This window comes from Thermobia domestica, chromosome 11, assembly GCF_964235325.1.
Source record: "Thermobia domestica chromosome 11, izTheDome1.hap1.1, whole genome shotgun sequence".
Classification (NCBI taxonomy): Eukaryota; Metazoa; Arthropoda; class Insecta; order Zygentoma; family Lepismatidae; genus Thermobia; species Thermobia domestica.
Window position 1 is genome coordinate 179,295,612 of NC_137464.1, and position 24,862 is coordinate 179,320,473.

At 35.8% G+C, this 24,862-nt stretch overlaps 1 protein-coding gene across 2 annotated transcripts; it reads left to right on the forward strand.

Moving 5' to 3' along the window:
- The first annotated feature begins 5,390 nt into the window (after window positions 1-5,390).
- LOC145664588 (ubiquinol-cytochrome c reductase complex assembly factor 4) lies at window positions 5,391-22,789 on the forward strand. 2 transcript variants are annotated; one of them, XM_081731381.1, is made up of 2 exons: window positions 5,391-5,769; window positions 22,223-22,789. In XM_081731381.1, the coding sequence occupies exons 1-2, from the start codon at window positions 5,708-5,710 to the stop codon at window positions 22,641-22,643; spliced, it is 483 nt and encodes a 160-aa protein (XP_081587507.1). In that variant the 5' UTR covers window positions 5,391-5,707; the 3' UTR covers window positions 22,644-22,789. The 2 variants fall into 2 exon arrangements, with proteins under 2 accessions (XP_081587507.1, XP_081587508.1); XM_081731382.1 differs by having other exon boundaries at window positions 5,695-5,830.
- The last annotated feature ends 2,073 nt before the right edge of the window (window positions 22,790-24,862 follow it).

Consider the following 24,862-nt stretch of genomic DNA (forward strand, 5'->3'; position numbering starts at 1 on the left):
TAGTTTGCTGAGTGTGCAATACCTATGCAATTTTATTCATTTGCTTTTTGCTTCTATTTTTCGTTTACTTACTTTTTTCTTACAAAAGTATACACCCAGCCAACAAAATGAAGTGATATATTTCTTTAACGTTCCACCATTATGCCTTAGGCTAAGGGAGAGGATGATTCAAGCAAGTGAATAATGATGGAAGAATGAGAAAGTGGAAGGAAATGGGAGTACCTCGAGAAAATCCACGGACATGATGTTGTTTACTACAAGCTTGCTTGGCCGGGGATCGAACCAGGAACCCCACGGACCAGAGGTAAGCGCTCTAACACTGAGCCATCTTGACTCCCATGCAGTCAACAATGGTTGCAAATTATGCTACTTTCAGCACAACAAACTATTGCTACTGTATTGCTTTATTTCTGAAGAACAAAGAAAAATTGAGTATTGATATTGCCAATCAGTCCGCCAGAGAATTTCCCTGGATATTTTACGTTTTATCGAAAAATTCCCTTTTCCTTTTTTGTTTTATGAAATTTCCCTAGATTAGGAAAATTTCCCTTTACAAACCTGACTGATGGAATACGGTTCAAAGTTGCCAACCAGAGAAAAGAAATTACCGATTTTCGTATTTAAAATTATCGCATATTACAAAAAATAACGTATATTCGTTATGCACGTGATAATTCTAGAAGCAAGTATAATTCTACCACTGCTAATAATAATATTTAATAAAGTTAACTAATAATTTTCAGTTTCGAACTGCAAATCGGAGTCATTGTCCTAATTTTTTTTTATCCTTATTTACACTACAGCTCACAGATGACGAGAAGAACCCTAAAACAGGGTTAGCGGGAAAGGTGAACGTCACGGTTAAGTCAATTTTTAGTTTTTGAGGTGTGGTCTATATTAGATGTCGTCTGCTACTCCGGGTAAAGTTATATGTGTGCTATTCCGTGGTATCATTTGAAACCCCGTGCGAAAAGCGGGCGAGCCCATACCTACGTCACACTCCTTTGCTAGGGTTCTTCTCGTCATCTGTGAACTGTACTCTAAACAACAATATTTGCACCCCTTGTAAACGTACTTAAATATTTAAAAAAATGGATGCAGGGTTGCCATTTCCCAATTTTAAAATCATTATTGATTTATTTTAGCGGGGATGATTGTTATAAACGTCAGTGTGTGTGTTTTATAATTATTTAATGCACATCTATAATTATTTGCACCTTCAAAAATTGCAAAGAAGTGTTGATTCTAAAAATTATCGTATATTCACCTATTATCGCAAGGGCATTATCGTCTATCGCATTAAGCTTTAACCTTTCGGTAGTCGCATCTGTCTATGTAACACGGGCAGTCGCGCGTTGTACTTTTTACAACTCTTAACAGTAAAGATGTTATTGACTTATATTCACATTGTGATCCCATTGTCACATTCAAAATAGTAAAAATAAATAAACATACAAACGACACATGCAATAAATTCGGTCAGTTGCAATTCAGTCAGTTCAGTCAGTTAGTGACTTACAACAAAAACAACAACACTGTTGTACTTTTTACAACAGCGCGACTGCCGAAAGGTTAAATTATCGTATGTCACGATAAATTATTGCATGTTGGCAAGCCTGATATGGTTGAATGGAAACCTTTACTAAAATTTCCCTGAGGCCTCTAATTTTTCGTTCTTACAAAAATTTCCCTCTGCCTTAAAAATCGATATCTCTCCCCACCGTATGATTTAACCATCTTTTCCGGAACAAACACAAAAATTATATATCCCATACTTCACTGAACCTCGTTAGTTTGTTTTGTAGCTATTCAGTTTCAGACTGGGTGTTTACACTCAAACAATTTTTGATCGATTCAGCTGAATAGTCAAATGGGTCACTTTCGATTCAGTTGAATGTGCAAACAGGACTTCGACTAATCACTTACTGGTTGAAGGTGACGAGCCTGACAACTGAGTGGAAAGAGGTTCTAATTTCTGGACTCGATTCGACTAGATTGATCAGTGAAGTCGACTAAGTTGCTTAAAGGAAACACTTCATTAGTCGGATCTCTAGTGGAAAGTAGAATGCAAGTGGCCCAATTTGGAACTAGTGAGATTTTATTACTTATAGTGTTAAATAATGAGGGAAAAACTTGTGGAGCAAATTCTCCTTATCTAGAACAATGAGGAATTGCCACAAGAGTGAGAAAGAATCAATCATTGTTCCATTGAAAAAAACGCGACAGAATTGATTGCAGTAATTATCGATGCATCTCTCAACTGTCAACATCCTATAAAATCTTCTCAAGCATTCTATTAGCAAGATTGATCCCATACAGAGGTGAAATTATTGGAGATTATCAATGCAGATTTAGGCGAAATAAATTATCGATCAGGTATTTACCATTCGACAAAGTACTCGAAAAGAAATGGGAATACAATACTTCGGTACATCAATTATTTATTGGTTTTAGAAAGTCTTACGACTCAGTTACCTGGGAAACATAGTCGAACGCTTTAGACACTAATCACGTGTCAGAATGACTCTGTATAGGCCCATTATATCTAGTAGGTTTAGTCGAGCAGCTCAAGTAGCCAGAATGGAAGAAAGTAGGAACGCTTTCAAAGTTTTAACTGGAAATCGAATTGGAAAACGGCCATTAGGATGACCTACGCACAGACGAGAGGACAATGTTGAGATGGATCTCGCAGCAATAAGAATACAAAGTAGAAACTTGACTGTAGTGCTGTAAGGAGAGCGAGCGGGACGACGGCCCCGGGCGCCAAAGTTAGGAGGCTCAAAATTCGGGAGAAAAAGGAAAAAGATAGGAAAAATTACTTATGTATGGGGCGCCGTCATATACTCTCGTCCCGGGCGCTGATTTTTCACTGCACGCCACTGAAACTGGATCCAGTTGGCTAAGTACAGAAGCCAATAGAGAATTTTTGTGAACGTGGCATTGAATTTCTAGGTTCCACAGGCCATAGAGTTAGCTAGTTAAATAAAGAAATAAAGCAGTTATTGGCTTGCGATATGTGTATGTGGAGAAGAATTAAGAAAGTTAGCTAAATCGAATTACAAATCAATTGGGAAAAATGAAATGAAATCCTTCAGTTTAAGGTCCTTCAATTTTGCACTTTAGGTTAAGGGAGACGAATGATTACGGAAACTGAATAATGATGGAAGAATTAATGGAATGTTAAAGGAAACGAAGGCACGCCGAGAAAGCCGACGGACACAATATTGTCCACCACAAACTTACTTGGCCGGTGGTCGAACTAGGTACCACGCACTAGAGGTAAGCGCTCTACCACTGAGAAACTGGTCAGAACATTATTTGAGAAAATATATCCTAAAATACCAGATGGAAGGTATGACGGAATGACAAGAAGGAACAAAGAGAGAGAAACAACAATTGATGAACGCTATAAACATAGGTAACTCCTCTCGCTTAGCCTAAAGGGCATAATTATGGGACGTTAAACTGAAATAAATAACTCCTTAGTCAAGATAAAACGTTTAGTTTAGCACTAGTTTGGTTTATTGAAGCTTCATAATTTGCACGAAGTGACTTTCCAAAGATTGCCGAATACAGGCACATACGCAGGAATTTATTTCAGGAGGGAGTGTAATTTCAATAAGGATAAATTATATTAACATTTATAAAATTGCACATAAAATTATACTAAATTTACAAAAAATCTGGATTTCGAGATTTCAAATCCCGAGGAGGTACTGGTACCTCATGTGTACGTCTTTGCAGTAATTATAATTGCTATTGTTACGCAAACTTTTTTTCATTTTCTATGTTATGTTTAAAGCATATTTCACGTCTCGCTTAACCAAACAGTTTGCCAACCAGTCTAATCGGGTTGGTTGGTTTCGCCATAGTTAATTATCTTTGATGGAGGAACTCCTTTCAGAGATTTAGACAATCAACATATTCAGTTACTGACTTTATCAACAGCAGCACGAGACCGCATGATGATTTCACACTATCTAAGAGAAAGTTGTTTTTTATGATGATTAAGAAAATGCTTTCCCCACTCGTAGCCTGGAAGATTATTATTGGACTTTTCTTCTGAACGACACAATCGGTATAGATAGCCCCTTACCAAAAAAAAGAAAAAAGAAAGAAAGAAAGAAAAGAAAAAAGAAAAGAAAATGGAAAACCCACGCTGATGCTTTCTCTGTCTAAAGCTAATGGGCCTTATGCAGAGTCGTAATGAAGCGTGATTAGTGTCATACTAAAAAGTTCGACTAACATATGCTTCCTGCAGGTAGTGAGGCTTTTAGCATGATGCTAATCATTCGTCAAAACGATTCTGCATAAGGCGGAAAGATTCCCCTTGTTTCTCAATCAAAACCGTCTGTCCCCCGTATGATTTCATGTGCACATTGTTTACTTCTGTAGTTTAATGTCGACTTCAAGATACCCAACTTCGAGGGAGCTTTTCTTTCTTCTTCTTCTTCTTCTTCTTCTTCTTTTTTTTTGCTTTGATTAGTCTTAGAGTCTATTCCGGTGTTTTTTTAAAATCATAATTAGCGTAATTACGCGACCCTGATGTTCGCTTATATTTACGAGGCATAACATCCAAGTCGCCCCACAAAGGCAGATTCGTACCTAAAAGTCACGTTTTAGAGTGTCCAAATGGCACCAACTTAACTTTTATTCTAACAGTGTCCCTTCAATATTTCTAGATTCTTGTATATGAACCACTCATGCACAAATTATACTTTTTGTGTCCCACACCAGTAACGGATCTAGAAGGTAAAAACTGGGGATCAGTCACAACCCAGGCTATTATAGGTATATCATGAGTTTACTATAAAATTTTCAACAATATATAAATAGCTTAAATTATATTTCTCACTCAAAGAACTGAGGGCCTAGCCCTTGCGACCCAAGGCTAGATCCGCCACAGGCACAAAACAAAAAGTTTCTGCAACACAATAATCAAGAGTAAAAAACTCGAATCTATTTTCTTTATTTACTCTCACGAACACACACAAATGCTAGCATCACCGTGAGCTCCTCCGTGGCTAAGTGGTTAACGTACGCGCCTTTGGCGTGGGAGACCCGGGTTCGATTCCCGGTGGGAGCTCATGTGGTTTGGATTCCACGTTAATCAGTAGGTCCACGTCTCATATAGCCTCGCTGCTGAAAGGGACGCTAAACTAAAAAATCAATCAGCTAGCATCACCGTCCATACACTTTCAACATTAGGGTGGTCCTATCAGTATCGGCCTTAAATTCTTATTAGAATTCTGATTATTCGTAATAATAATAATAATAATAATAATAATAATAATAATAATAATAATAATAATAATAATAATAATGAAGTACAAACATAGCAAACTGATTAAACGTAATTTTAAATAAATCAAACTTGGTTTGTACTCTTCTGTTTTATTACCAAATAATCTAGTTTCAACTATTCTACTCACACTGACCATTTTTATTTAAATTATTCGTGTAATTTAGTTTAAGAAAGAACAAAGTGTGTAAATACTTTTTGTCCAGTTTTAAAAACTGGGTAAGATTATATTAATACCCACTTATTCAAACAAATTATTGAAACGCTAAACCAACGACTTTAATCTTAGTCAGTGTTCAACTTAGTCGGAAAATGATGAATTTACTCATTTCTGATAGAATTTGATCATAGCAGAACGTGACTCAAGAACATTATAAAATTGGATATAGTAATATATATTCACAAATGAACAGTTACTTCGTAAAGTATCTTGAATGCAACTGGCGGAGATTTCATTTAGTAAACAGGTATGGCTAATAAAGGCGCAACTAATTTTAGTGCAAGGCGTACAGCATTATTTCTGTTAAGGTATGGTGCTGATTAAAAATTGGTGCAAATAGAGTATAAGGATGCATGGAGTATGTTTAGTACAAGGGGTCCAGAAGCACGTAAAACACACAAAATTTACAGGAAAAATGATGCAGGTACTTCGACGCAATATAACGTACGGTAACTAAATCTAACCTAACCTACCATAAACTAACTTAAGCTAACTTTAACTAACCTAAACTTACCTAATATTAGTAGAAATAAGCGAAATTCTATCGTTTTTTGGAAAATTATGCAGGACCCATACACTAATTTAACATATACTAACCTAACCAAAACTAAACTAACGTGAGCTAGCCTAAACTAACCTAACGTACTCTAAACTAACCAAATGTGAACAAAAATTACCAAAATTGTAACATTTTTTAGAGAAAAGAGCTGGACCCCTTCAGCTAAACATAGGCCGGATGCATAAATAAATTAATCCCAGGACCTGCCAAGAAACAGAAAACTTAATAATAAGGGTTAACTGCGATATCGCCGTACCAATTTTAGAAAATTTACCGAGTCAGTTGGAGAATTTATTTTGGTTTGTAAGAAAGACTGCGCGAAATTCAGGTTAGTTAGTGAGTGGTGGTTGTTTTTGATATTGTACGCGCTATTGTATGTGAAGGTGAAAGGGACTATTTGGCGGAGAGATGTACTAGTTACAAGTTAGTCGCGCATATATTTCTACACGATTATCTACTCGAAATTAGAAAAGTTTACACACCTCTGTTTTGAAAGTCTAACCTAACCTAATCTAATTCGATACATTTTGTTACTTTTTGGATGGGGTTTAATATTGCCCCCAAATCCACACATAAGGTAAGGCTTTCATGGTGAAGGTTATAGATTACTGGTCCCCCATGTAGGTTAGTAGCTGGGTGGGTTTCTTTCTGTACTAAAGTTTATACATTTAATTTACACAGTATTCCCGAGCGAGCGTTGGCGAGTGAAGGCGGGTTAGAGCCCCGCAGGGCACGTTGTTTTCTGTCTTTTTTACTGCTTAGTGAGAAGGGGGAACAGTAATCTAGAACCTTGCCGCTTTCATGCCATATATGTTGTGCGCTATCCTCGTTTATTTGTATATCCATCGTTGCTGATATGCCTGCTCTCTAAGGACGCACCCCCTTGCTAACGCTCCGGTGCCTCTGCTACGCTCCTACTCTGACTCAGATTGCATTCATGCTTTTTAGTAGCCACTTAGTACAAGTTGGCTAGTGTCTTTTGCACAAGAGTTCTTATCGCATACGTACAACGAGAACCTTCTAAAGCTAATCTGCACAAAACAATGCAAGTGTACATCCTCATTCACAGCTCCGGAGCCAGTACTTAGCCAGAATCACTACCAATTGATTTGGAGGAGAAACTAAATAATACTTTTTTTTTTCTTTTTTTGGGGGGGGGGAGTTTAGACCCCTTAGCTTTGAAGGTCTAACGTAACCTAATACAACCTAATTTAGTACATTTTGCAACTTTTTTTTTTCGATTATTCGAGTAGTCCGGCAATAGAGCAATGTCATGAGAACGATAGTAGATATCTATACGAGGTAGCCACTAAATGCAAAAATTTTATTGAACCTGGTTACGGGTAGGGCGAAGTTAGTGGGCCCGCGCGAGGGTGTTGCCTATGGAAACACGGTCTACTAACAGGCGAACAGTCTGTCGTAACTGTGGGAACGAAGTGAAAATACAGAAAAGAAGAAGAACGTATTATTTTTCAGTGTGGAAAAACGGTACGTTGCATTCAATATAAGTGGTGCTACGAAAGGCACTTTTTTCAAAGGAAGTAGGTTGGCTTTGGATAAAGTTTTGCTGTTTGTTGTATACTGGTGTTTATGAAGCCATGACAAATGCTATTGTAACTCGTATCATTGCAAAAACCCACGTGTTTTCACTCGACTCACGCACGTACCTACCCTCACTGACGCGCCTGTTCCATTCGGAGTCACACCCATTCAATCGCGCGGGCATACCACATTCGCCCTGCCGTGACTTGGCTAAATAGCATTCGTGCTTTTTAGTGGCCGCCTAGCATAGGTAGATTTGTGTTTCTTGGTACTGTAGTTGGTATGCCATACATCCGGACGACGAATTTATACGCAAATAGTAACCTCCTATTTCAAGTTGTAAAAGTTTAACTCTCCTCTGTTTTGAATGTAACTGACTAACGTAATGTAACGTAATCTAATCTAACCAAATGTAGTACATTTTAGTACTTTTTTAAAACAATTTTCGTGTGGTCTGGCGACACAGCACAAATGCTTAAAAAAATTAACATTATATATTTCTTCTGTAAATTTTAAATATCTGTGGTCGTACCAGTATATAGCAAAAAATTGCTTAGTTTGTACATTGGACATTTAGAACTCTTTTCTCCTCATTAGTTTAAGAACGAAGAAAAAATAAGAAAAACTTTCCGTTGCGCATCGTGAGGGAACACATTGGTCTGACTTGACTTGACTTTGTACTCTTTGCTTAATGAATGCATAAATAAAACGTTCGGTGATATCAATAAAACGGAGAAGTTACTCATTACGCCCCAATTTTGAAGTAGTTACTCGCATTGGTATCAATAAAAAGAGAACTGAGCACTAGTCGTCTCGGCTGAGCTCGAAGAAGCCCCGCTCTTTTGAAGTAACCACACCTCTATTCTCGAGCCGAGTAACTACTCCGCGTTTGATATCAATAAAAATCAAAGACTCTTCTGTGATGCTAGTAACTTCTCCAAATTTGTGGAGCAAGCTAAATAGGTGACTCCGTGCGAAATATGGCAAAGTATATGATTGTTTTGCTATGTAGCAAAATTTATAAATTGCATAGAAATGTTGCAAATGGAGATTACAAGAAACATAGGTTCATGAAAGAAAATGTAGAGTAGTTAGCACAACATTTTTTAGGAGAATCAACGGAAATTTGGGGTGATGCACTACGTAATGATGAAAAGATGCGGATTTTCTTGCTTTACGTGAGTGATCCGGGATTCCAGGTCTGAATGTCAGGGGATTCTGTTGTGGCTGAAAGTACTGTGTTTGTGACTACTACAAATGTAATGGATGCGATTATTGCGAAATCTGAAAATTGATTGTATCCGGAGGTGTGTGTAATATTCAAACAGCAAAGGCAGAGTGGCAAGAACAATATACATTTCCGGGTGCTATCGGAGCCTTGACTATAAACACATGGCAATAAAGAAACCTAGTATTTTGGAGACAAATACGCTAATAGGAAGAGCTCCTTCGTGGCTAAGCGGATAGCGTACATGCCTTTGGCATGAGAGACCTGCGTTCGATTCCCGGCGGGAGCTCTTATGGTTCGGATTCCAAGTTGATCAGTGGATCCCGTCTCATATAGCCTCGCTACTGAAAAGGACATTAAACTCAACGATGATACGAAGGGTGTATACATGAGAATGTATATTTTTTTATGCCAAGGTGAAAGGGGACACGTATGGTGTGGAAAACGCAATCAGATGGACGTGCTTTACGACGTGACTGGCTGGACTATTTAAAAAAGGAAACAAAGAGGCCAAGCGTCTGATTTCGTTCTTACAGCCAATCTTGGACAAGACCTTGGAGAACACGTGATATGCACTTGTCGTGATATTGCTGGATTCCAACCAACACCCATCAGTTCCAAGAGGTCCGTTCCCGTGGTTTCAGTATTACTTTTTTTTTCTCGGATATTAAAGACTCTCTTTTGGATTTGTGTCTCATTTGTAGATGTATTTGATATTTCGTTGCATTTCACTGTAATTGCCTTCAAAGCTTCGGCTTTCCTTTGTTTACTTTCTGGTAACTGTGACTTTGAAAGTACCGCTGGAACTTTTATAATATCCACAAATGCACTTTAATTGAAACTGTCGTTTCTACTTGTCCCTTCCATGGCGTTTAGGATACTGCGCCAGAAGTTACCCACAACGAAATGACCGCCCAACAGATGGGAGAAATGAGTAACTACTTCTTTTATTGATACGACTCAGTGCTACGTGCAGAGGAACCGCGAGTAAACGTTCATAAATCTGGAGCAGACTAGACCTGAGTAGTGGCTTGTTTTATTGATACAAAATTGAGGGAGGAGATTACTCCAGGTGTAGTTACTCCGATTCTCGAGCAGGACTTCTCAGGAGTAGTTACTTATTTTTATTGATATCACTCATTATATATTTGTTGATGTATTTGCACGTTATTGGAGGTAAGCTTACAACATATCTAGATGTTCTTTTACAGCAGCATTACCGGTTCATGTTTCTTCTGTAAATTAAAAAAAAAAAAAATATTATAAGCTGTACTGGGAAGATAAATTCCCAAAATTTGTGGGGTAAATTTATTCTTGTGCAGATTGGCGAGCTGTCGGAAATATGAAAATAATATATGTATTTTTCGGCTAAGATTATTTCCTGTTTTGGCACCTGTACATTTCTCACATTCACTTTATGAATAGATTTATCGTATGTGCAATGAGGATGGACAGGATTTTTTTTTTTTTTTCTTAAGGAATTATCTACTGTAAAACCGTTTATTTTATTTTGATTTTACATTCATACAATCACCATCACTGAACGTGTGGGAATGAACTGGCAAAAAGTGTTATTGGGCCTTAGACAGAGTTGTTCTGATGCGTGATTAGTATCATACTAAACAGTTCGACTAACATGTTTCCTGCAGTGGTCAGGCGTTTAGTATGACGCTAATCCTACGTCTAAACGACTCTGCGTAAGGCGGATTATTATTATTAAGTATTCTGCCTTTCGGCAGGTCCTGGGTCTAAAGAGGTTTATTTATTTATTTTTATTTATTTAGATTTAGACCTGGAAATGTTTCTTCCACGTTTTTCGATTCTCAGCTTCCTCTTTTAACGCCCAATATTTTCTTCTGTTTCTCAAATTATCGATCAGCGTACGTATTTTTCTTCTTCCTATTCCTCACTTCCCTTTCATCTTTCTTTGTATGGCGGTATGAAGAAGACAATTTCTTCACAAGATGTGTCCAATCCAATTGGCCTTCCTACGAAGGATGCTGGCTACAAGTATCCTCTTCTCTCCTTCCAAAAATTATTACAACACATATAGTGCTGTTGGCATTTAAATTTGATTCGATCAGTAATTTTTGAACTTCAGTAGTTACATTTGCATGAAGTAGTTAGTTTCGTAACTTACCGGAAAGTGGGAGCGTGATATAACATTCACTTTTAATAGTATACATGGTTAGTGCACAGTAGTTCGAAATGAGGAACTTCCATCGCTTGAATTTTGTGTGGATTGTGTACGTATTGACGGACTTAATGCTGGTTGTTATGGCTTTGAAACTTAGCACCAAGAGATGGAAATTCGTCAGTTCTGATCGTTTTTTTTTCTTTTTTTTTTCTTTTTCTTTCTTTCTTTTTTTTTTTTTTTTCAATTTTCTATATTTCGATATACTTCATAACATTATATTTTCTTCACATCAGTTTCCACAGAACTTTTCATGATTTTCCTTTGGTCTTCCCATTCAATGACAAAAATAGCTGGAAGTCCTCTGTTCTTTTCAGTTCCCTCTAATTTTACAACCTGATAAAGAGGAAGAAGTTGATGCAAGTAATTTAAAACTTTAGAATTCTGAATGTATATAATGTTTGAGTCAAGTAGTAATCCGTAGTTATATATATTTCAATGTTGAATTTGAAGTTAAAGATAGAAAGAAGGAGAAAAAGAGGAATGTAATGAAACCCAAATCATCAGTTCATCTATCATAAAATGACTTCTAAGTAAAAGGAATCGTAGAAGACATAACTTTGAAAGCGATATAGTTTTGTTTAGCCTTCCTTGGAATCCTTCTTCTTTCTAACTTTTGGTCTGGTTGTAGCGTTGTGTGTATTCTTGCGAAGTTCTACGTTTCAAATATTTAATTTATAGAAGTTAATTTATAAAATAAAGCGTACAATTCAGATCTATCTTGTCTCGGGTCCCGTTCTCTTTCACATGCCGGGGATAGCGAGGGTAAGCAGTTTTCCATCAATCACATCCTGTCCGCCAAAACCTACAGGCATATTATATACTGTGTTACCTGATTTTCCTCGCGAGCAATTTCTTCTGCAAAAGGGGTTATCTCTTTTGGCGAAGCTCTTTATGGTTAATATTTAAAATAGCCGGAAATTACATATTTGAGGGAATTTTTGTGTTATGTCCAGGGACATGCCCACGGGAGAGTTTAGACCCTCACTCTTCACCCAACGTCAAACCCAATGCATGTTGCAGGGTTGTTAATGATATACGTGTAGAAATTAGAGGTGATTGATTGAAGGTTTGATAAATATGACGTTATTTCCTATGAAAGAAGTGACACTACTTACAGATTACTGATCCTTTAAATTGTTCAGAAATACACAGGTTGTTAATGAACTATATCGACAAACTATAAGAGGTGATTCCTTATATCAAAATAAGAGAAAAAGTTCATATCGACTTGTGGGGAAAAGTGCATAGTTTCAGAGCTAGGGCTGTCCAAAATCGCGAAAAACACAAATTTCAAGAGGACGTCGTTCGAATTCCAGAAACTATGGATGATGGTCCTTATCAGCGTGAAGGAAGTCACCCGTGCCCAATCCAAAAATGCATATTTCATCAATGTTCAATGGGTGTACAGAATATTCTCTGCAGGGTGAAATTCCCAGACATATCATCAACCGAATTTTGAGATATGCTCTGACTTTATGATTGGTCCAAAGTAGGCAGATAATAAGCCTTGACAGCAATGAACACGGAATCTTTTGGCGGGATGTCGGAAGTGTTAAGGATCGTCAGCAGCATGGTACCTCGTACTCGGAAAAAGGCATACCGCGATGTTTTCTTTCACTCTTATTAGTGAAGAAAACGTGAAATATACTGTGTCAAAATACATGCCAGAACACATTAATCCGAACACGAAAATACATGGAGCTGCCGGTTCCTAACACTTCCGACTTCCCTCCGAAGAATTGGATGTCCATTGTTGTTAAGGCTTACCTCCTACCTACTTTGGACCCTCCTTGAAATTAGGCTATATCTGAAAATTATTAAGAGCATATCTTAGAATTACATCCTGTGGGGAATACCCTGATTACCTATTGAAAATGGATGAAATATACACTTTTGGATTGTGTATGCGTGACTTCCTTCACGCTGAGAAAGACCACCATCCACAGCTTCTGGAACTCGAAGTAGGGCCTAGGGCCTCTTTAAATTTGGCTTTTTCGCGATTTTGGACAGCCCTAGCTCTGAAACTATGCACTTTTCGCCATAGGTCCATATGAACTTTTTCTCTTATTTTGATGTGAGAAATCACCTCCTACAGTTTGTCGGTATAGTTTATTAACAACCTGTATATCAAAACTATCTTCGATAATGTTCCTCTTTAAACTATGTTTTCCCTATTTTTACAGTACTTCCCACGGGTACATTTTCCTTCAGTCTATATTCAAAAATGCTGCAGTTCAAGATGACAGTACATTAATGTTAGGCACATATTTTGTAAACTCCCGTGCTCCACAATAGGTATGCGTGTGGGAGGGGGGAGTTGTATAAAAACTGAATGTTTGTGTCTCCCCTGTTATATACTCTGGGACAAAAGAAAATATCATGTTTCGTATATAAAGTATGTTAGTTTCTGTTGTCGAAGACTGTACAAAAGTTAGGACTTGATTTGTACTGTCAGCATATGAAATCGATATACCACTAAGCTGAATATTATGCATAATTTGTTGATCTACTTTTAAAGTAATGCAATGCCTCAGTAGATTAACATGTGTTCGGCAATCCCGGATTGTAACCTATCCTTAAAAATGCAGAATGTAAGATACTTGGAAGTTTTTAGTACATGACAGTTAGATAGAGAAATTCGTATGTATTTCAGGAAGTGGCTGCAGAAAAAGATTACAGGTTTTAAGTACTTGGTTTACTTTATTTGCATCATGGTAGGTCAAATTAACATTCGTACGAGGAAGTTAAATTAGATTAATTCTACTCAGATTCGTACAGCAATAAAAGCTGAAGTAAAAAATCTAAGTCTGGAAATTTATTTAAAAAACTCTCTCTTGTTTTCGGTTTGATATTTGTTATTATTGTTCCTTTTCTTGAACTTAGCATGGAAAGTAATAGTACTAATATTCATATTTTTTCTTTCTTTCTTCATCGTCCCTTACTTTTTCCTTTACCGCTTAACTTTCGGTACCAAAACATTGATAGTATTCTCCAAACTTACTGCTACTAAAAAACCTAGGCTTTAGGTACCTAATACTCATCTATACCTTTACTCTTTTCTAGTGATAACTTCGGAGCAAGATACGAAAAATTAAGGAGTTAAAAAAAAAAAAAAAAAAAAAAAAAAAAAAAAAAAAACCTGAAAACATAAGATAAATACGAAGCAATACATATTCAAAGTACATCATGTACTATCATAATAATATCATGCATTTCGAATGAATTGGAACAAAGATACAAGGGATTGAAAATTACTTTTTTCAAAATCCTTCATTTCGAAATACTGCTTAGATAGGAAGCGCATCCAATTGCGTGGATGGCTTTCAATAGATGTGAAGATTATAGTGCCATTTATAGCAATTCAATACCTCAAACCGTTCTGGAGATATGATAATGTTTCCAATACTTTTTAAAGTTATGTAATTCTTAAAACGTGTAATTATATGTACCAAAAGGTACTGTTCTAATGTTATAGAAGCAAAGATGTGAAAAATTGTTGTAAAAAGTTACCACAAATACGCCATTTTAATCAGTATATCAAATTTAACTATTTTTTCATATCTTCGAAATGCTTTGAGATACAAAATTGCTGCAACAGTATTATGATATTTATATCTATTGAAAACTATCTACATAATTGGATGTCATACTCATCTAAACTCTCTTTTAAAATAAAATCCTTTGAAAAAATTCAAGTTTTCAATTCTTTGTAACTTTCTTCCTGCTCATTCGAAATGAGTCATATGATGTCTGTAGTGTTCGATACTCAAATACTTCGGTTGTGTATTACCCCGTCCGTGTCAATTGCGGTATTACTTTTATATAACCCTTTAAAATTTGATTGTTTTTCGATATTCTTGATTATGTTGCACCCTTATTTTGCAACACTGCATGATAAATGTGATATTGTAAGTTTTCGTTTTACATGTAGATTTGAAATGTGTAATAGTGCAATTTCCTTACTTAGTGCCATTTGAGAGAATACGACTTTATTTTCGGTTAGTATCACCGTTAATGTGGTTATATTTTAGAGTATGTCAAACGATATCCCTGTCTTGATATTTGCATGCTACGAAATTTTAACATTTTGTATCTATTAGTTTAAGGATTACAAGGGCGTATCAACATAAATGATCCGCCAGTATAACCAAAATGTGTTATTTGCACATTATTTCAAACCTGACTTGTACTATATAGAAGAACCAACAAACTAAACGAGAGACATTATTTGAAAATTAGGTGTAAAATAATTAAGGAGAGCGCGGTTGCCCCTCATGACGCTCAGTTTGTTGCAGGTTCTGTTGCCATACTATAAAATAAATAATAAAGATTACTAATGGAACTACGGTGGTGGGGGGACGGGTTTGCTTCCCGGTGGGAGCTTATGTGGTTCAGATCACACATTAAGCTATAGGTCCACATCTCATATAGCCTCATTTCTGAAAGGGGCGCTAACTCAAATCAAACCAAACCAAACTAACTGAACTAATTTGACGCATCATGACAAATGTTAACTTTTGGCGCATTCTTGAGCTTAAGTAATATGATGAATAAGGAGATTTTTCGAGAGAAAAATCTTTTATTACAAAGATAAGAAAATTACTTCTTAACTGCCATATTCGCCGTTGTAAACTTAAGAATTTCCTAGGAAGGAGAGTTCTGGCCATAAAATCCCTCTTTCCTTCGGTAGGGTCTTGCTCTGTAACATGTTACTAAAACGAAAAAAAAAAAAAAAAAAAAAAATCCCTGAAGGAAGATTAATTGTAATTGATCGCTTCATTGTAATGGAGAATGAAGATCAAACATTTTGTAACATTTCACAAGCACACGTTTTAACTGTAAAGATTAGTTAATTACAGGTAAATTATTTTCATGTGTCCTGTGTCTGAATCAAATTTGCTGAATTTTCGATTAACATTTTAATTCCACCTTCTTCCGAACCTATAGCCAAGTGTGAATTAGGATTTGGTTAGCATTAGATTTGTCATAGTAAGACAAATCTAGACGCTTACCGTGTTAAATATATTACTCCATATTACAGATTAGTTTTTTTTAATGATATAGATGTGTGAGAGAGGTATTCTTTCATATTTTACATTTGTCCATTACAAAGAATTGCTATAAAAGAGCAGTACACTGTAATACTGTAACTGTTTTTAAATCATTCTACCTTTCAATTCAAAGTTTACTACATAAACGCATGACAATTTAAGCTTCACCTGACGCATATTAAACTATAAAAATACAATATCAAAGCATAATATTAAGAAAAAATATACAGTAGTGTATAGTGTTTGCAATTCCATCTTGTTTCTATTTCATTTCTTCATCACTACGAATTTTTAAACCTTTGTCAAAACCATTTATTTGAAGGTTTGATTTGGAAAAGGGCTTAAGTAGCGTTTTCTTCAAAATGCGTTTCATTACAGTACTTTACATTACAGTTTCATTACAGTACATTTAAAGTACTACATTTGGATATGAACTCATCTTCATACAAAGTTCATCAAACTATACGACACAATAACAGATGAGACGTAAACTAAAAGAAAGAAGAAAAAACTCTGCTGCAAAACTTCAAACTCGTTATATGAGCCCTTATCCAAATCAATCCTTCATTTTTAACTCAAATTATTTTCATCCATTTCGTGTACCATGTAAAACCATTTCCCACTATATCATTAGTTGTGAAATGTTTATGCTGCCAGATTGTGGTGGTTTTCAGTTTTTGGCACCGAAATCTCTCTCGTTTGAATAATAATAATAATAATAATAATAATAATAATAATAAAATAAAAATTTAAAAAATCTGATTTATACATTCTGAAATTGTATTTAAAAACAACAAGTTGTTCCGTTGAATTTTATGCTAATACCTTTCAATCATTTCATATTATGTAGTGTTAAATTTACTTATTAAGCCTACAATAGCTGAATTAAATTCAATTCCCATACAACCTTATTTAGATTACCTTTACCTGTGTTCAACGAAGGGTGCTGTGTATCAAAATAGAATGATTCATGTATTTCGTTCATTGTGTCATTTGGATCATTCAGGGCTTGTAGGTCCTTAATTTTGTATTGACTTCCTCCTAAATGTTTTGAAGGGCCGAATGTAGAAGTACAGCAATTTTTAAATTATCTGATATGTTCCCCAATCTTTGTCCGTACATTCCTTTTCATCTACTCTAATATCCACTTTGATGTACACACATGACCTGTTATACTCCTAATGTGTTCGATTTTCTGTTAATGACATTTGCAGATCAATTACTGATCTTAATTCACGATTTAAATTATACTCTCTCAAAATATAAGTTAATTTTCCTAAATTTTGTGGAAACTAGAGGAGACTAATCTTTGTAATTTCCTCACTTTCTCTGGAAATTGCTTTCTCTTTCTCATCATTTGCCTTTTCATTTTTATTCATTTGTTGTAATATCCATTAATTATTCCTGTTTTATATAGAGTTGCAATTCTGTTTTGAAATCTATTTACAAGGAAGGGTCACGCAGTGGCTCCGCTGAGTTCCGAACGAGACAATTATGTTTGCATTTGATATGTTATAACTAAATGAATCCCAAAGTTGTACTTGTGGTGGACAAACACCGTGTGCGTGGGTTTTCTCGGGGTTCTCCCGTTTCCTCTCACTTTCTTCATTCCACCATTTCATCCATTACTCATCATCACCGTCTCCTTTCGCCTAACCGGCATAACCGTGGGACGTAAAACTCAAAGATTTCATTTCATTTTTTCAAAGTTGTACGTGCCACCGGGCGGTATATCGTGAGTTACAACATATTTTGTAATGTAAGGACTACAAAAAATTACCTGGCAGAATAGATTAAACCGAGTCATTTGTTCGGAAATGGTTGGGTATTTGGAAAACTCGGACAATACGTATCCCATCATTTCCAAGGACACAATTTTTTCGGATAAAAAAGTTTGCCCCAGAGTCCTCGCAGGGTTCCAGACGGGGTCCAACTCAAAATTTTCAAATGGCAAGGGGTGTTAAGTAGCACATCGTTTGAAAGCTGTTTTAAAATGAAAGAAAATGCAGCAAGTCTCGACTCTCTACGACAACCCTGTGCAAAATGGCGGAGGGTCAAAACGTAAACAAAAACTTAATTGAAAAGTCCATGGTCACCCCTATAAATCTTAAACGGTGAGACAAATGTGAAAACAGGAAAGGAAGTGTGGCATTATTTTCAAAGTACAACGATTTAAGTGAAAACGTCTTGTCCCAGGGTCCCCACATGGTCCCAGGTGGGGTCCAACTAAAAAGTTTCAAACGGATAGAGAGGTAGCATATCGTTTGAAAGCTCTTGTTAAGTGAAAGAAGATGGAAGACATCTCGACTTTCTACGACAACCCTGTCCAAAATTGCAGCGGGTTAAAATGTAAACAAAAGCTTAATTGAAAATCTATGGCCACTTTGAATCCAAGATGATTGCTTAAAACCTATATCGAAAGGATAAGCATACCAAACTGCTGAAGCTAGGGAAGCCAAATTTGGCATTATTGTTGATTAGTAGGTGACGAAAATATTCGAAATGTTTAAAAACGCGACATCTTGAGTTCAAAATGCCGCACTATGTATCGAACGCATGTCCAGCTCACACCACTAGTGTTGGAGAAGCGAAATGTGGTATTTGCGTTTATGGTTTATAGTAGGTATCCACAAAATATTAAAGAGTATAATCTGTAATCCAATATGGCTGTCAGCGTAAAAAATGAGTTCGTATATAAATATGTTATTTCTTGGAATACTGTGACCAAACCAACAAAGTTTGACGCAGCTCGATGTACTAAAATGACTTACACATGATTTGGTATTACTCGCCAATCTTGTAAATGAATATATATATATATATATATATATATTGTATATTTGGTATTGCTTGAAGTATTGCGATAAAACCAACGTATACCATGCAAATGTAACCATCACAAATACGTTGCAATAGAGCCCCCAACCTACTGGTCCAGCAAGTCCTTTATGCATGAACTACGTATGACAAAATTAGAAAAAATACTCGAAGGTATTCAACTTGTGTTTAGCAGTATGAATAGGAAGTCAGAGTTGTGTGTTCATCGCATATTCGTTATATTCAAGTAAATGATGTCGAGAGAACCGTGACGAACATGCATTAAGAACAAAACATATGCGTTGTTATCGAATGAAATAGTAGTTGAAGTGAATCGAAACTCAATTGTTCTTTACTCTTCCTATTGTTTCTAAATACATAATAGAGAAAAATAGAGATTCAGATTTGTACTGTTTATGAATGGCATAGGTTTTAAGCGGCCATCTTGGATTCAAGGTGGCCATAGTTTTTTAATTAAGTTTTTGTTTACATTTTGGCCCTCCGCCATTTTGCACAGGGTTATCGTAGAGTCGAGACTTGCTGCATTTTCTTTCATTTTACAACAGCTTTCAAACGATGTGCTACTTAACACCCCTTGCCATTTGAAAATTTTGAGTTGGACCCCGTCTGGGACCCTGCGAGGACCCTGGGGCAAACTTTTTTATCCGAAAAAAGTGTGTCCTTGGAAATGATGGGATACGTATTGTCCGAGTTTTCCAATTACCCAACCGTTTCCGAACAAATGACTCGGTTCTATTCTGCCAGGTAATTTTTTTATAGTTCTTACATTACAAAATATGTTGTAACTCACGATATACCACCCGGTGGCACATATAACTTTAGGATTCGTCTAGCTATAACATATCAAATTCAAACACAGTTGTCTCGTTCGGATCTCAGCGGAGCCACTGCGTGACCCTTCCTTGTTAGTATTGTACTAGAACTAGTATTGTTAATCTGTCGAATCGTGTTTAAAATGAGAAGGAAAGGAACGGCAGACACTGTTGCATCGTTAAGGTAGTGTCAATGAAAAATGGACCAATAATGTGAGTGTCCCATATGACAGCTTCCACCTTCCATTTGAAATTTCGAACTTGTATGTAAGATGCCCATATCTTGGAATCCGTAAGGATAAAGGCATGAAATTTGGTATTTGAATTTTTCATTTAAAATCGCGTGTTTCAGCATCTGTTATGCTTGACATAGAATAGAAGAAAAAAACGTTATGGTGGTTCACCAAGATGTCCATACGGGGTGTTCGAATTTCGTGCTAAACTTCCGAGTTCAGAAGAATTCTATATGAAAGATGCAGGAGGAGGAATGAAAAATATTGCCCACATTAACATGTGGGAGATTTGCTAGCTTAAAACGTATAATTAAATTTTAAATACATTGGTGGATTAAAACTTAACACATGTATTAAGGAAAATACTAGTAAGAAATGTGGAACTAAAGTTTATTATTATTATTATTATTATTATTATTATTATTATTATTATTATTATTATTATTATTATTACAGTAAAATCTGTCAAGTTGTCCATCTGCTTCTTTTGGCCTGGTACGTCTTGAATTTATATTTTCCCGTAAGACATTCGTTACTTATTACTCTGGAAGTTAGCCACGTGTCTATCTTGGAAGTTGGCCGCATTGAAGCAATGTTTACCCTGTGATGATAATAAATTTACCTGCATATCTTGGCCACGTAAAATACCATTTTGTTATTTTTGTTAACACTTTCGTATTCTCATATGAGAGGCAGATGTTCTGTATTTGTGACTGGAGACAAAGAAGCATTGATCCCCAGGATTTGTTCTTGAAGGTCAATGGCAAATCCTGGTAGTGCCTATATACAAGTTTCAGCTCACTTCCCCCTCTCTATATAGTGTGCTCGCCGAGGGACGTCATCTCTCATAGGCGACGAGCTTGAGGCCGTAATGTTAAATAAAGAAATGAAACAGCCGGTATATTTACGAATGTATAATATTTGTGTGTTTTAATTCTCCAACATTCATATTTGTGTTTGCTCTGGACAATCCTTTTTGTTTCAAAATCTGTTTTTCTCATATAAAATAATTAGTAGCGTCTAGATAGTTTATTCATCTCCCAAAATTGTCATTATATTCGTTCTGAGCCATGCTTGCTTCCATGCAGAAAATAGCTAGAGGTGTGTCTGGGTACTATTTTATTTTGCATGTTCGGGGATGACTCAACCTACAAATTTAATCCTTACGCATGGGGCATAAGCAAATAGGATAATTTGCCTTTAAAGATGAAACATTGGTAAATATGACAGTGAATAAATTTTAATAAGAATGGAAACTTCTTATATTAAGAGTAGTTTGTAAAATCTACCTTGTGAAAAATGGGGAGAGGCTTAAAAAAAAAAAAATCATATTCTGCCACATTTATATTTAATATCCCTCCAATCGGGAGGGGGAAAATGTCAATTTAACTTGACCCAATAGATCTTACTGGACTACAGTTCCGCCCTGTAGAACACATTATCTTGTTTGATATTATAAATTCAAATAAACAGAAAAAGTAAATGTGGTAATCAATGTCCTATTTATGAAGTATCCAAAGAGATAGTTGATTATTTTCAATAACAGTTGTCAATTTAAGATTATATTTCGGAAAAGACTTTTCTGAAGGAAGAAAGAAAAATTCCAGCGATCTACGCGTGTGCGTTTGTACATTTCTGCGATTGAGTTATAATTTATTGAGGTAGATTTCACAGAAAACTGTGTGACATCTTATCTTCTCAGTACCGAAAATACACGAAATCATATAGATATTTCCAGTGGCGTATATAGCAAGAAACTGTGAAACAAATTTATGCAATTAATACAACAAGGCATACAGACAGCATGTTTTATCAGTTATGTGCCAATATGAAGCTACCGGAAATCTTGCGTTAATTTTGCAACAACTCAGTACATTGAAATGTGCTTAGTTATGCAGTCAGTCACAACAACACATCCTTGGAAGCCTTCAGGAGAATGGTCACTTTATTTTTCCCCGCACTATCATGCTGGTTTAATTCACGGACCGCCATCGGTGCACACAACAGAAGACTTAATCATGATTAAGTGAAAAATTCACGACGTAAATCTCCCTCTTCATCCTTTAAAAATAAATAAATAAAACTCGTTTAATTTTTAAATAATTAGGTGAAGACAGACTTTCAAAGCAGATTTGAAAAAGATATATTGAATAGATTTCTTTCTGTATTATACATTTATTTTATTATTATTATTATTTTTTTTTCAATATTTATACATTTAACTTTTTATTTTCCTTTAGGTTGGCATGCTTCAGTACTCCACGTCAGTATTTGCCTACAGCGAAGGCTTCAACGAAACCTCAAAACACAGATGAAGAAGACGATTACGATAAACCTTTACGCTACACGACAAGCAAAGCTGCTCAGTGGACAGCTAGGCAAACGCATTCAGGTGGATCAGATAATGTGCCATGGTTTCAGCCATATGTTATCACTCTTAGTGTTACTGTGTTTATGTTATATTTTTGTGTATTTCGAGAAGAAAGTAACATCGATAGTGAATTAAGTAGAACGTTGTATGAACGAATTGAAGGACTTGAGAAAAAGCAACTTCAGATTAGATTGCAATATAACAAAGACCATGGTCTTGAAACTGCCGATCTTGAGAAAAGATTACAAGAGGTTATAGATGAAGAAGAACGTAAAAAGGCTGACTCGTAGATAGTTATTAGTGTAATAGAAGTGTGAATTAGAATCTGATAATTACATTTTTTATACATGTATATAGTATATATTTGTTTTTGAACTTGTAATAAAAAATAGAATTATTTCCAATTAAAAGTTACCCTCACCCATTTTTCAAGAAATGAGTTGAAATTTCATGCATTCAGTTACCTGTATAGGATAGTTTGCTGCATATAGAACAAGCTTTGCATATTCTTCAAATGAAACCAAAAGAGATTTTGCTTGTGGACATTTAATCAAGAGGGAAAGTTGCGTCAAATTATCTTTTTTAAAAAAAAGTTCATTTCCCCTACGTGAATGGTAAGACAAGCAGAACGTGGTTTACGATAGAAATTTTATTAACTTTTCACCCGGAAATAAACTGAAAATTATCCTAATCTGTAAAGTGTTCGTTTTACTTACTGCGTACAATATTTAATGTGGTATTAACTGTACAGTTTCGGTGTTTCTTGAGACCTTCCTTCAGATATGGGGAATTCAAGCACAACCCATCTAATGTTTACTGTATAATTCGAAGTTAAGGAAGTATGTAATCATCGAACTTTTTAACGCTTAACGTAGATTTAAGATTATAACAGCATCTTCACAAAGTGGCTGTTAGAAGTGAGCAAAATTTCTATAAACTAGCAAAAAATTACAAAAATGTGCTTGAGTTTTTCATAGCTATAACTTCTTCTCTTATTCTAGTCCAGGACATTCCCATTATATTATCGAAATAGTGCAAGGAAAAATTCTGAGAAGTGAAATTAGTTACTGTGAGTTATCTTGCACTACTGAAGAAGATTGCACGAAACACCGAAACAGTACAGTTAATAGTACATTAAATATTAGACGCATTAAGAGTACGTTTACAAATTATATCCTTAAATAATTATGAAAATTATCCTACTGAGATTCATGTGTCTCTTGTTAATTGTCAAGACTTTATCTGACGAAGTATTAGCTAATATTTTTTATCGACTGATATTTTCAGGATTATAACAAATGGTGAAAGGGTAGGATAAATTTTCATTTCAGAATTAATGCTTCTTTGAAGAGAAATAGCTAACCTTCTCATTTTTGGTAACTCCCAAGACGAAATTTATGAAATTTAAAATGATCAGATTCAACCCATTTCTTTCTTCTCTTCAAGCTGAATTATTGATGAGAATGATGTCTCATCCATAGTGATTCAATGATAATTTGCTCACTTTCACTTCTCTTCTGGAAAGTAGACAGCGACGCTCGATCTTGTGATTTTATCTTGCTGGTGAGGTAACTTCTGGGCACAATTTTCTTCTATTTTACCATTTCATCAATTGAATGGTTGAGACGAGAAGAATGTTGTAACCAACATTTTTTGCAAAACAGAGGTTGAGATGGAATAATGTTATATTCAGCACTAGAAAAATGATAGTGAGTTCCAATGAAAAAGGGATATTGATAGAATAAGATCTAGTACAATGGTAACAAATTTTATTCCAGCCTTTACACAAATATTGCAAGCGTTTTTGTGGCTTTTTTTTTTTCTAGTTGTTCATGTCGTCCATTCAATTATTTCATAAACATTCATTTGCAATTCTTGTTTTTCATTAGTCTACAACAGAGGTATTAAGCTGGTTGGATTGAAATAGAATCAATCTTCTTTCTTAATCTGTTTATGGCTCAGTGGTAGAGCGCTTATCTCTGGTGCATGGAGTCCCTGGTTCAACTCCAGCCCGCATCAAGTAAACTTTGTGGTAAACAAATACTGTGTACTGGGTTTTATAGAGATTCTCCCGTTTCCTTCAACTTTCTTCATTCCACCATATCATCTACCTCATTATCACCGTCTCCCTTTAGCTTCGGGGCCGCGGTGGCTCAGTGGTAGAGCGTTCACCTCTGGTGCTTGGGGTCCCGGGTTCGATCCCAGCCCCCGCCAAGTGAACTTTGTGGTGGACAAACACCGTGTGCGTGGGTTTTCTCGGGATTCTCTTGTTTCCCCCACTTTCTTCATTCCACCATTTCATTCATTACTCATCATCACCATCTCCTTTAGCCTAACCGGCATAATCGTGGGACGTAAAACTCAAAGATTTCATTTCATTTCATTTTTTCCTTTAGCTTCGGTTCATAAACGTGCGACGTTAAACTAAAAATAAATAAATAACTCCTCGGCATTACAGCTCGAGGTAAGATGTAGTCTCCTGTACTAGCAACCTCCATCATTACTTTCG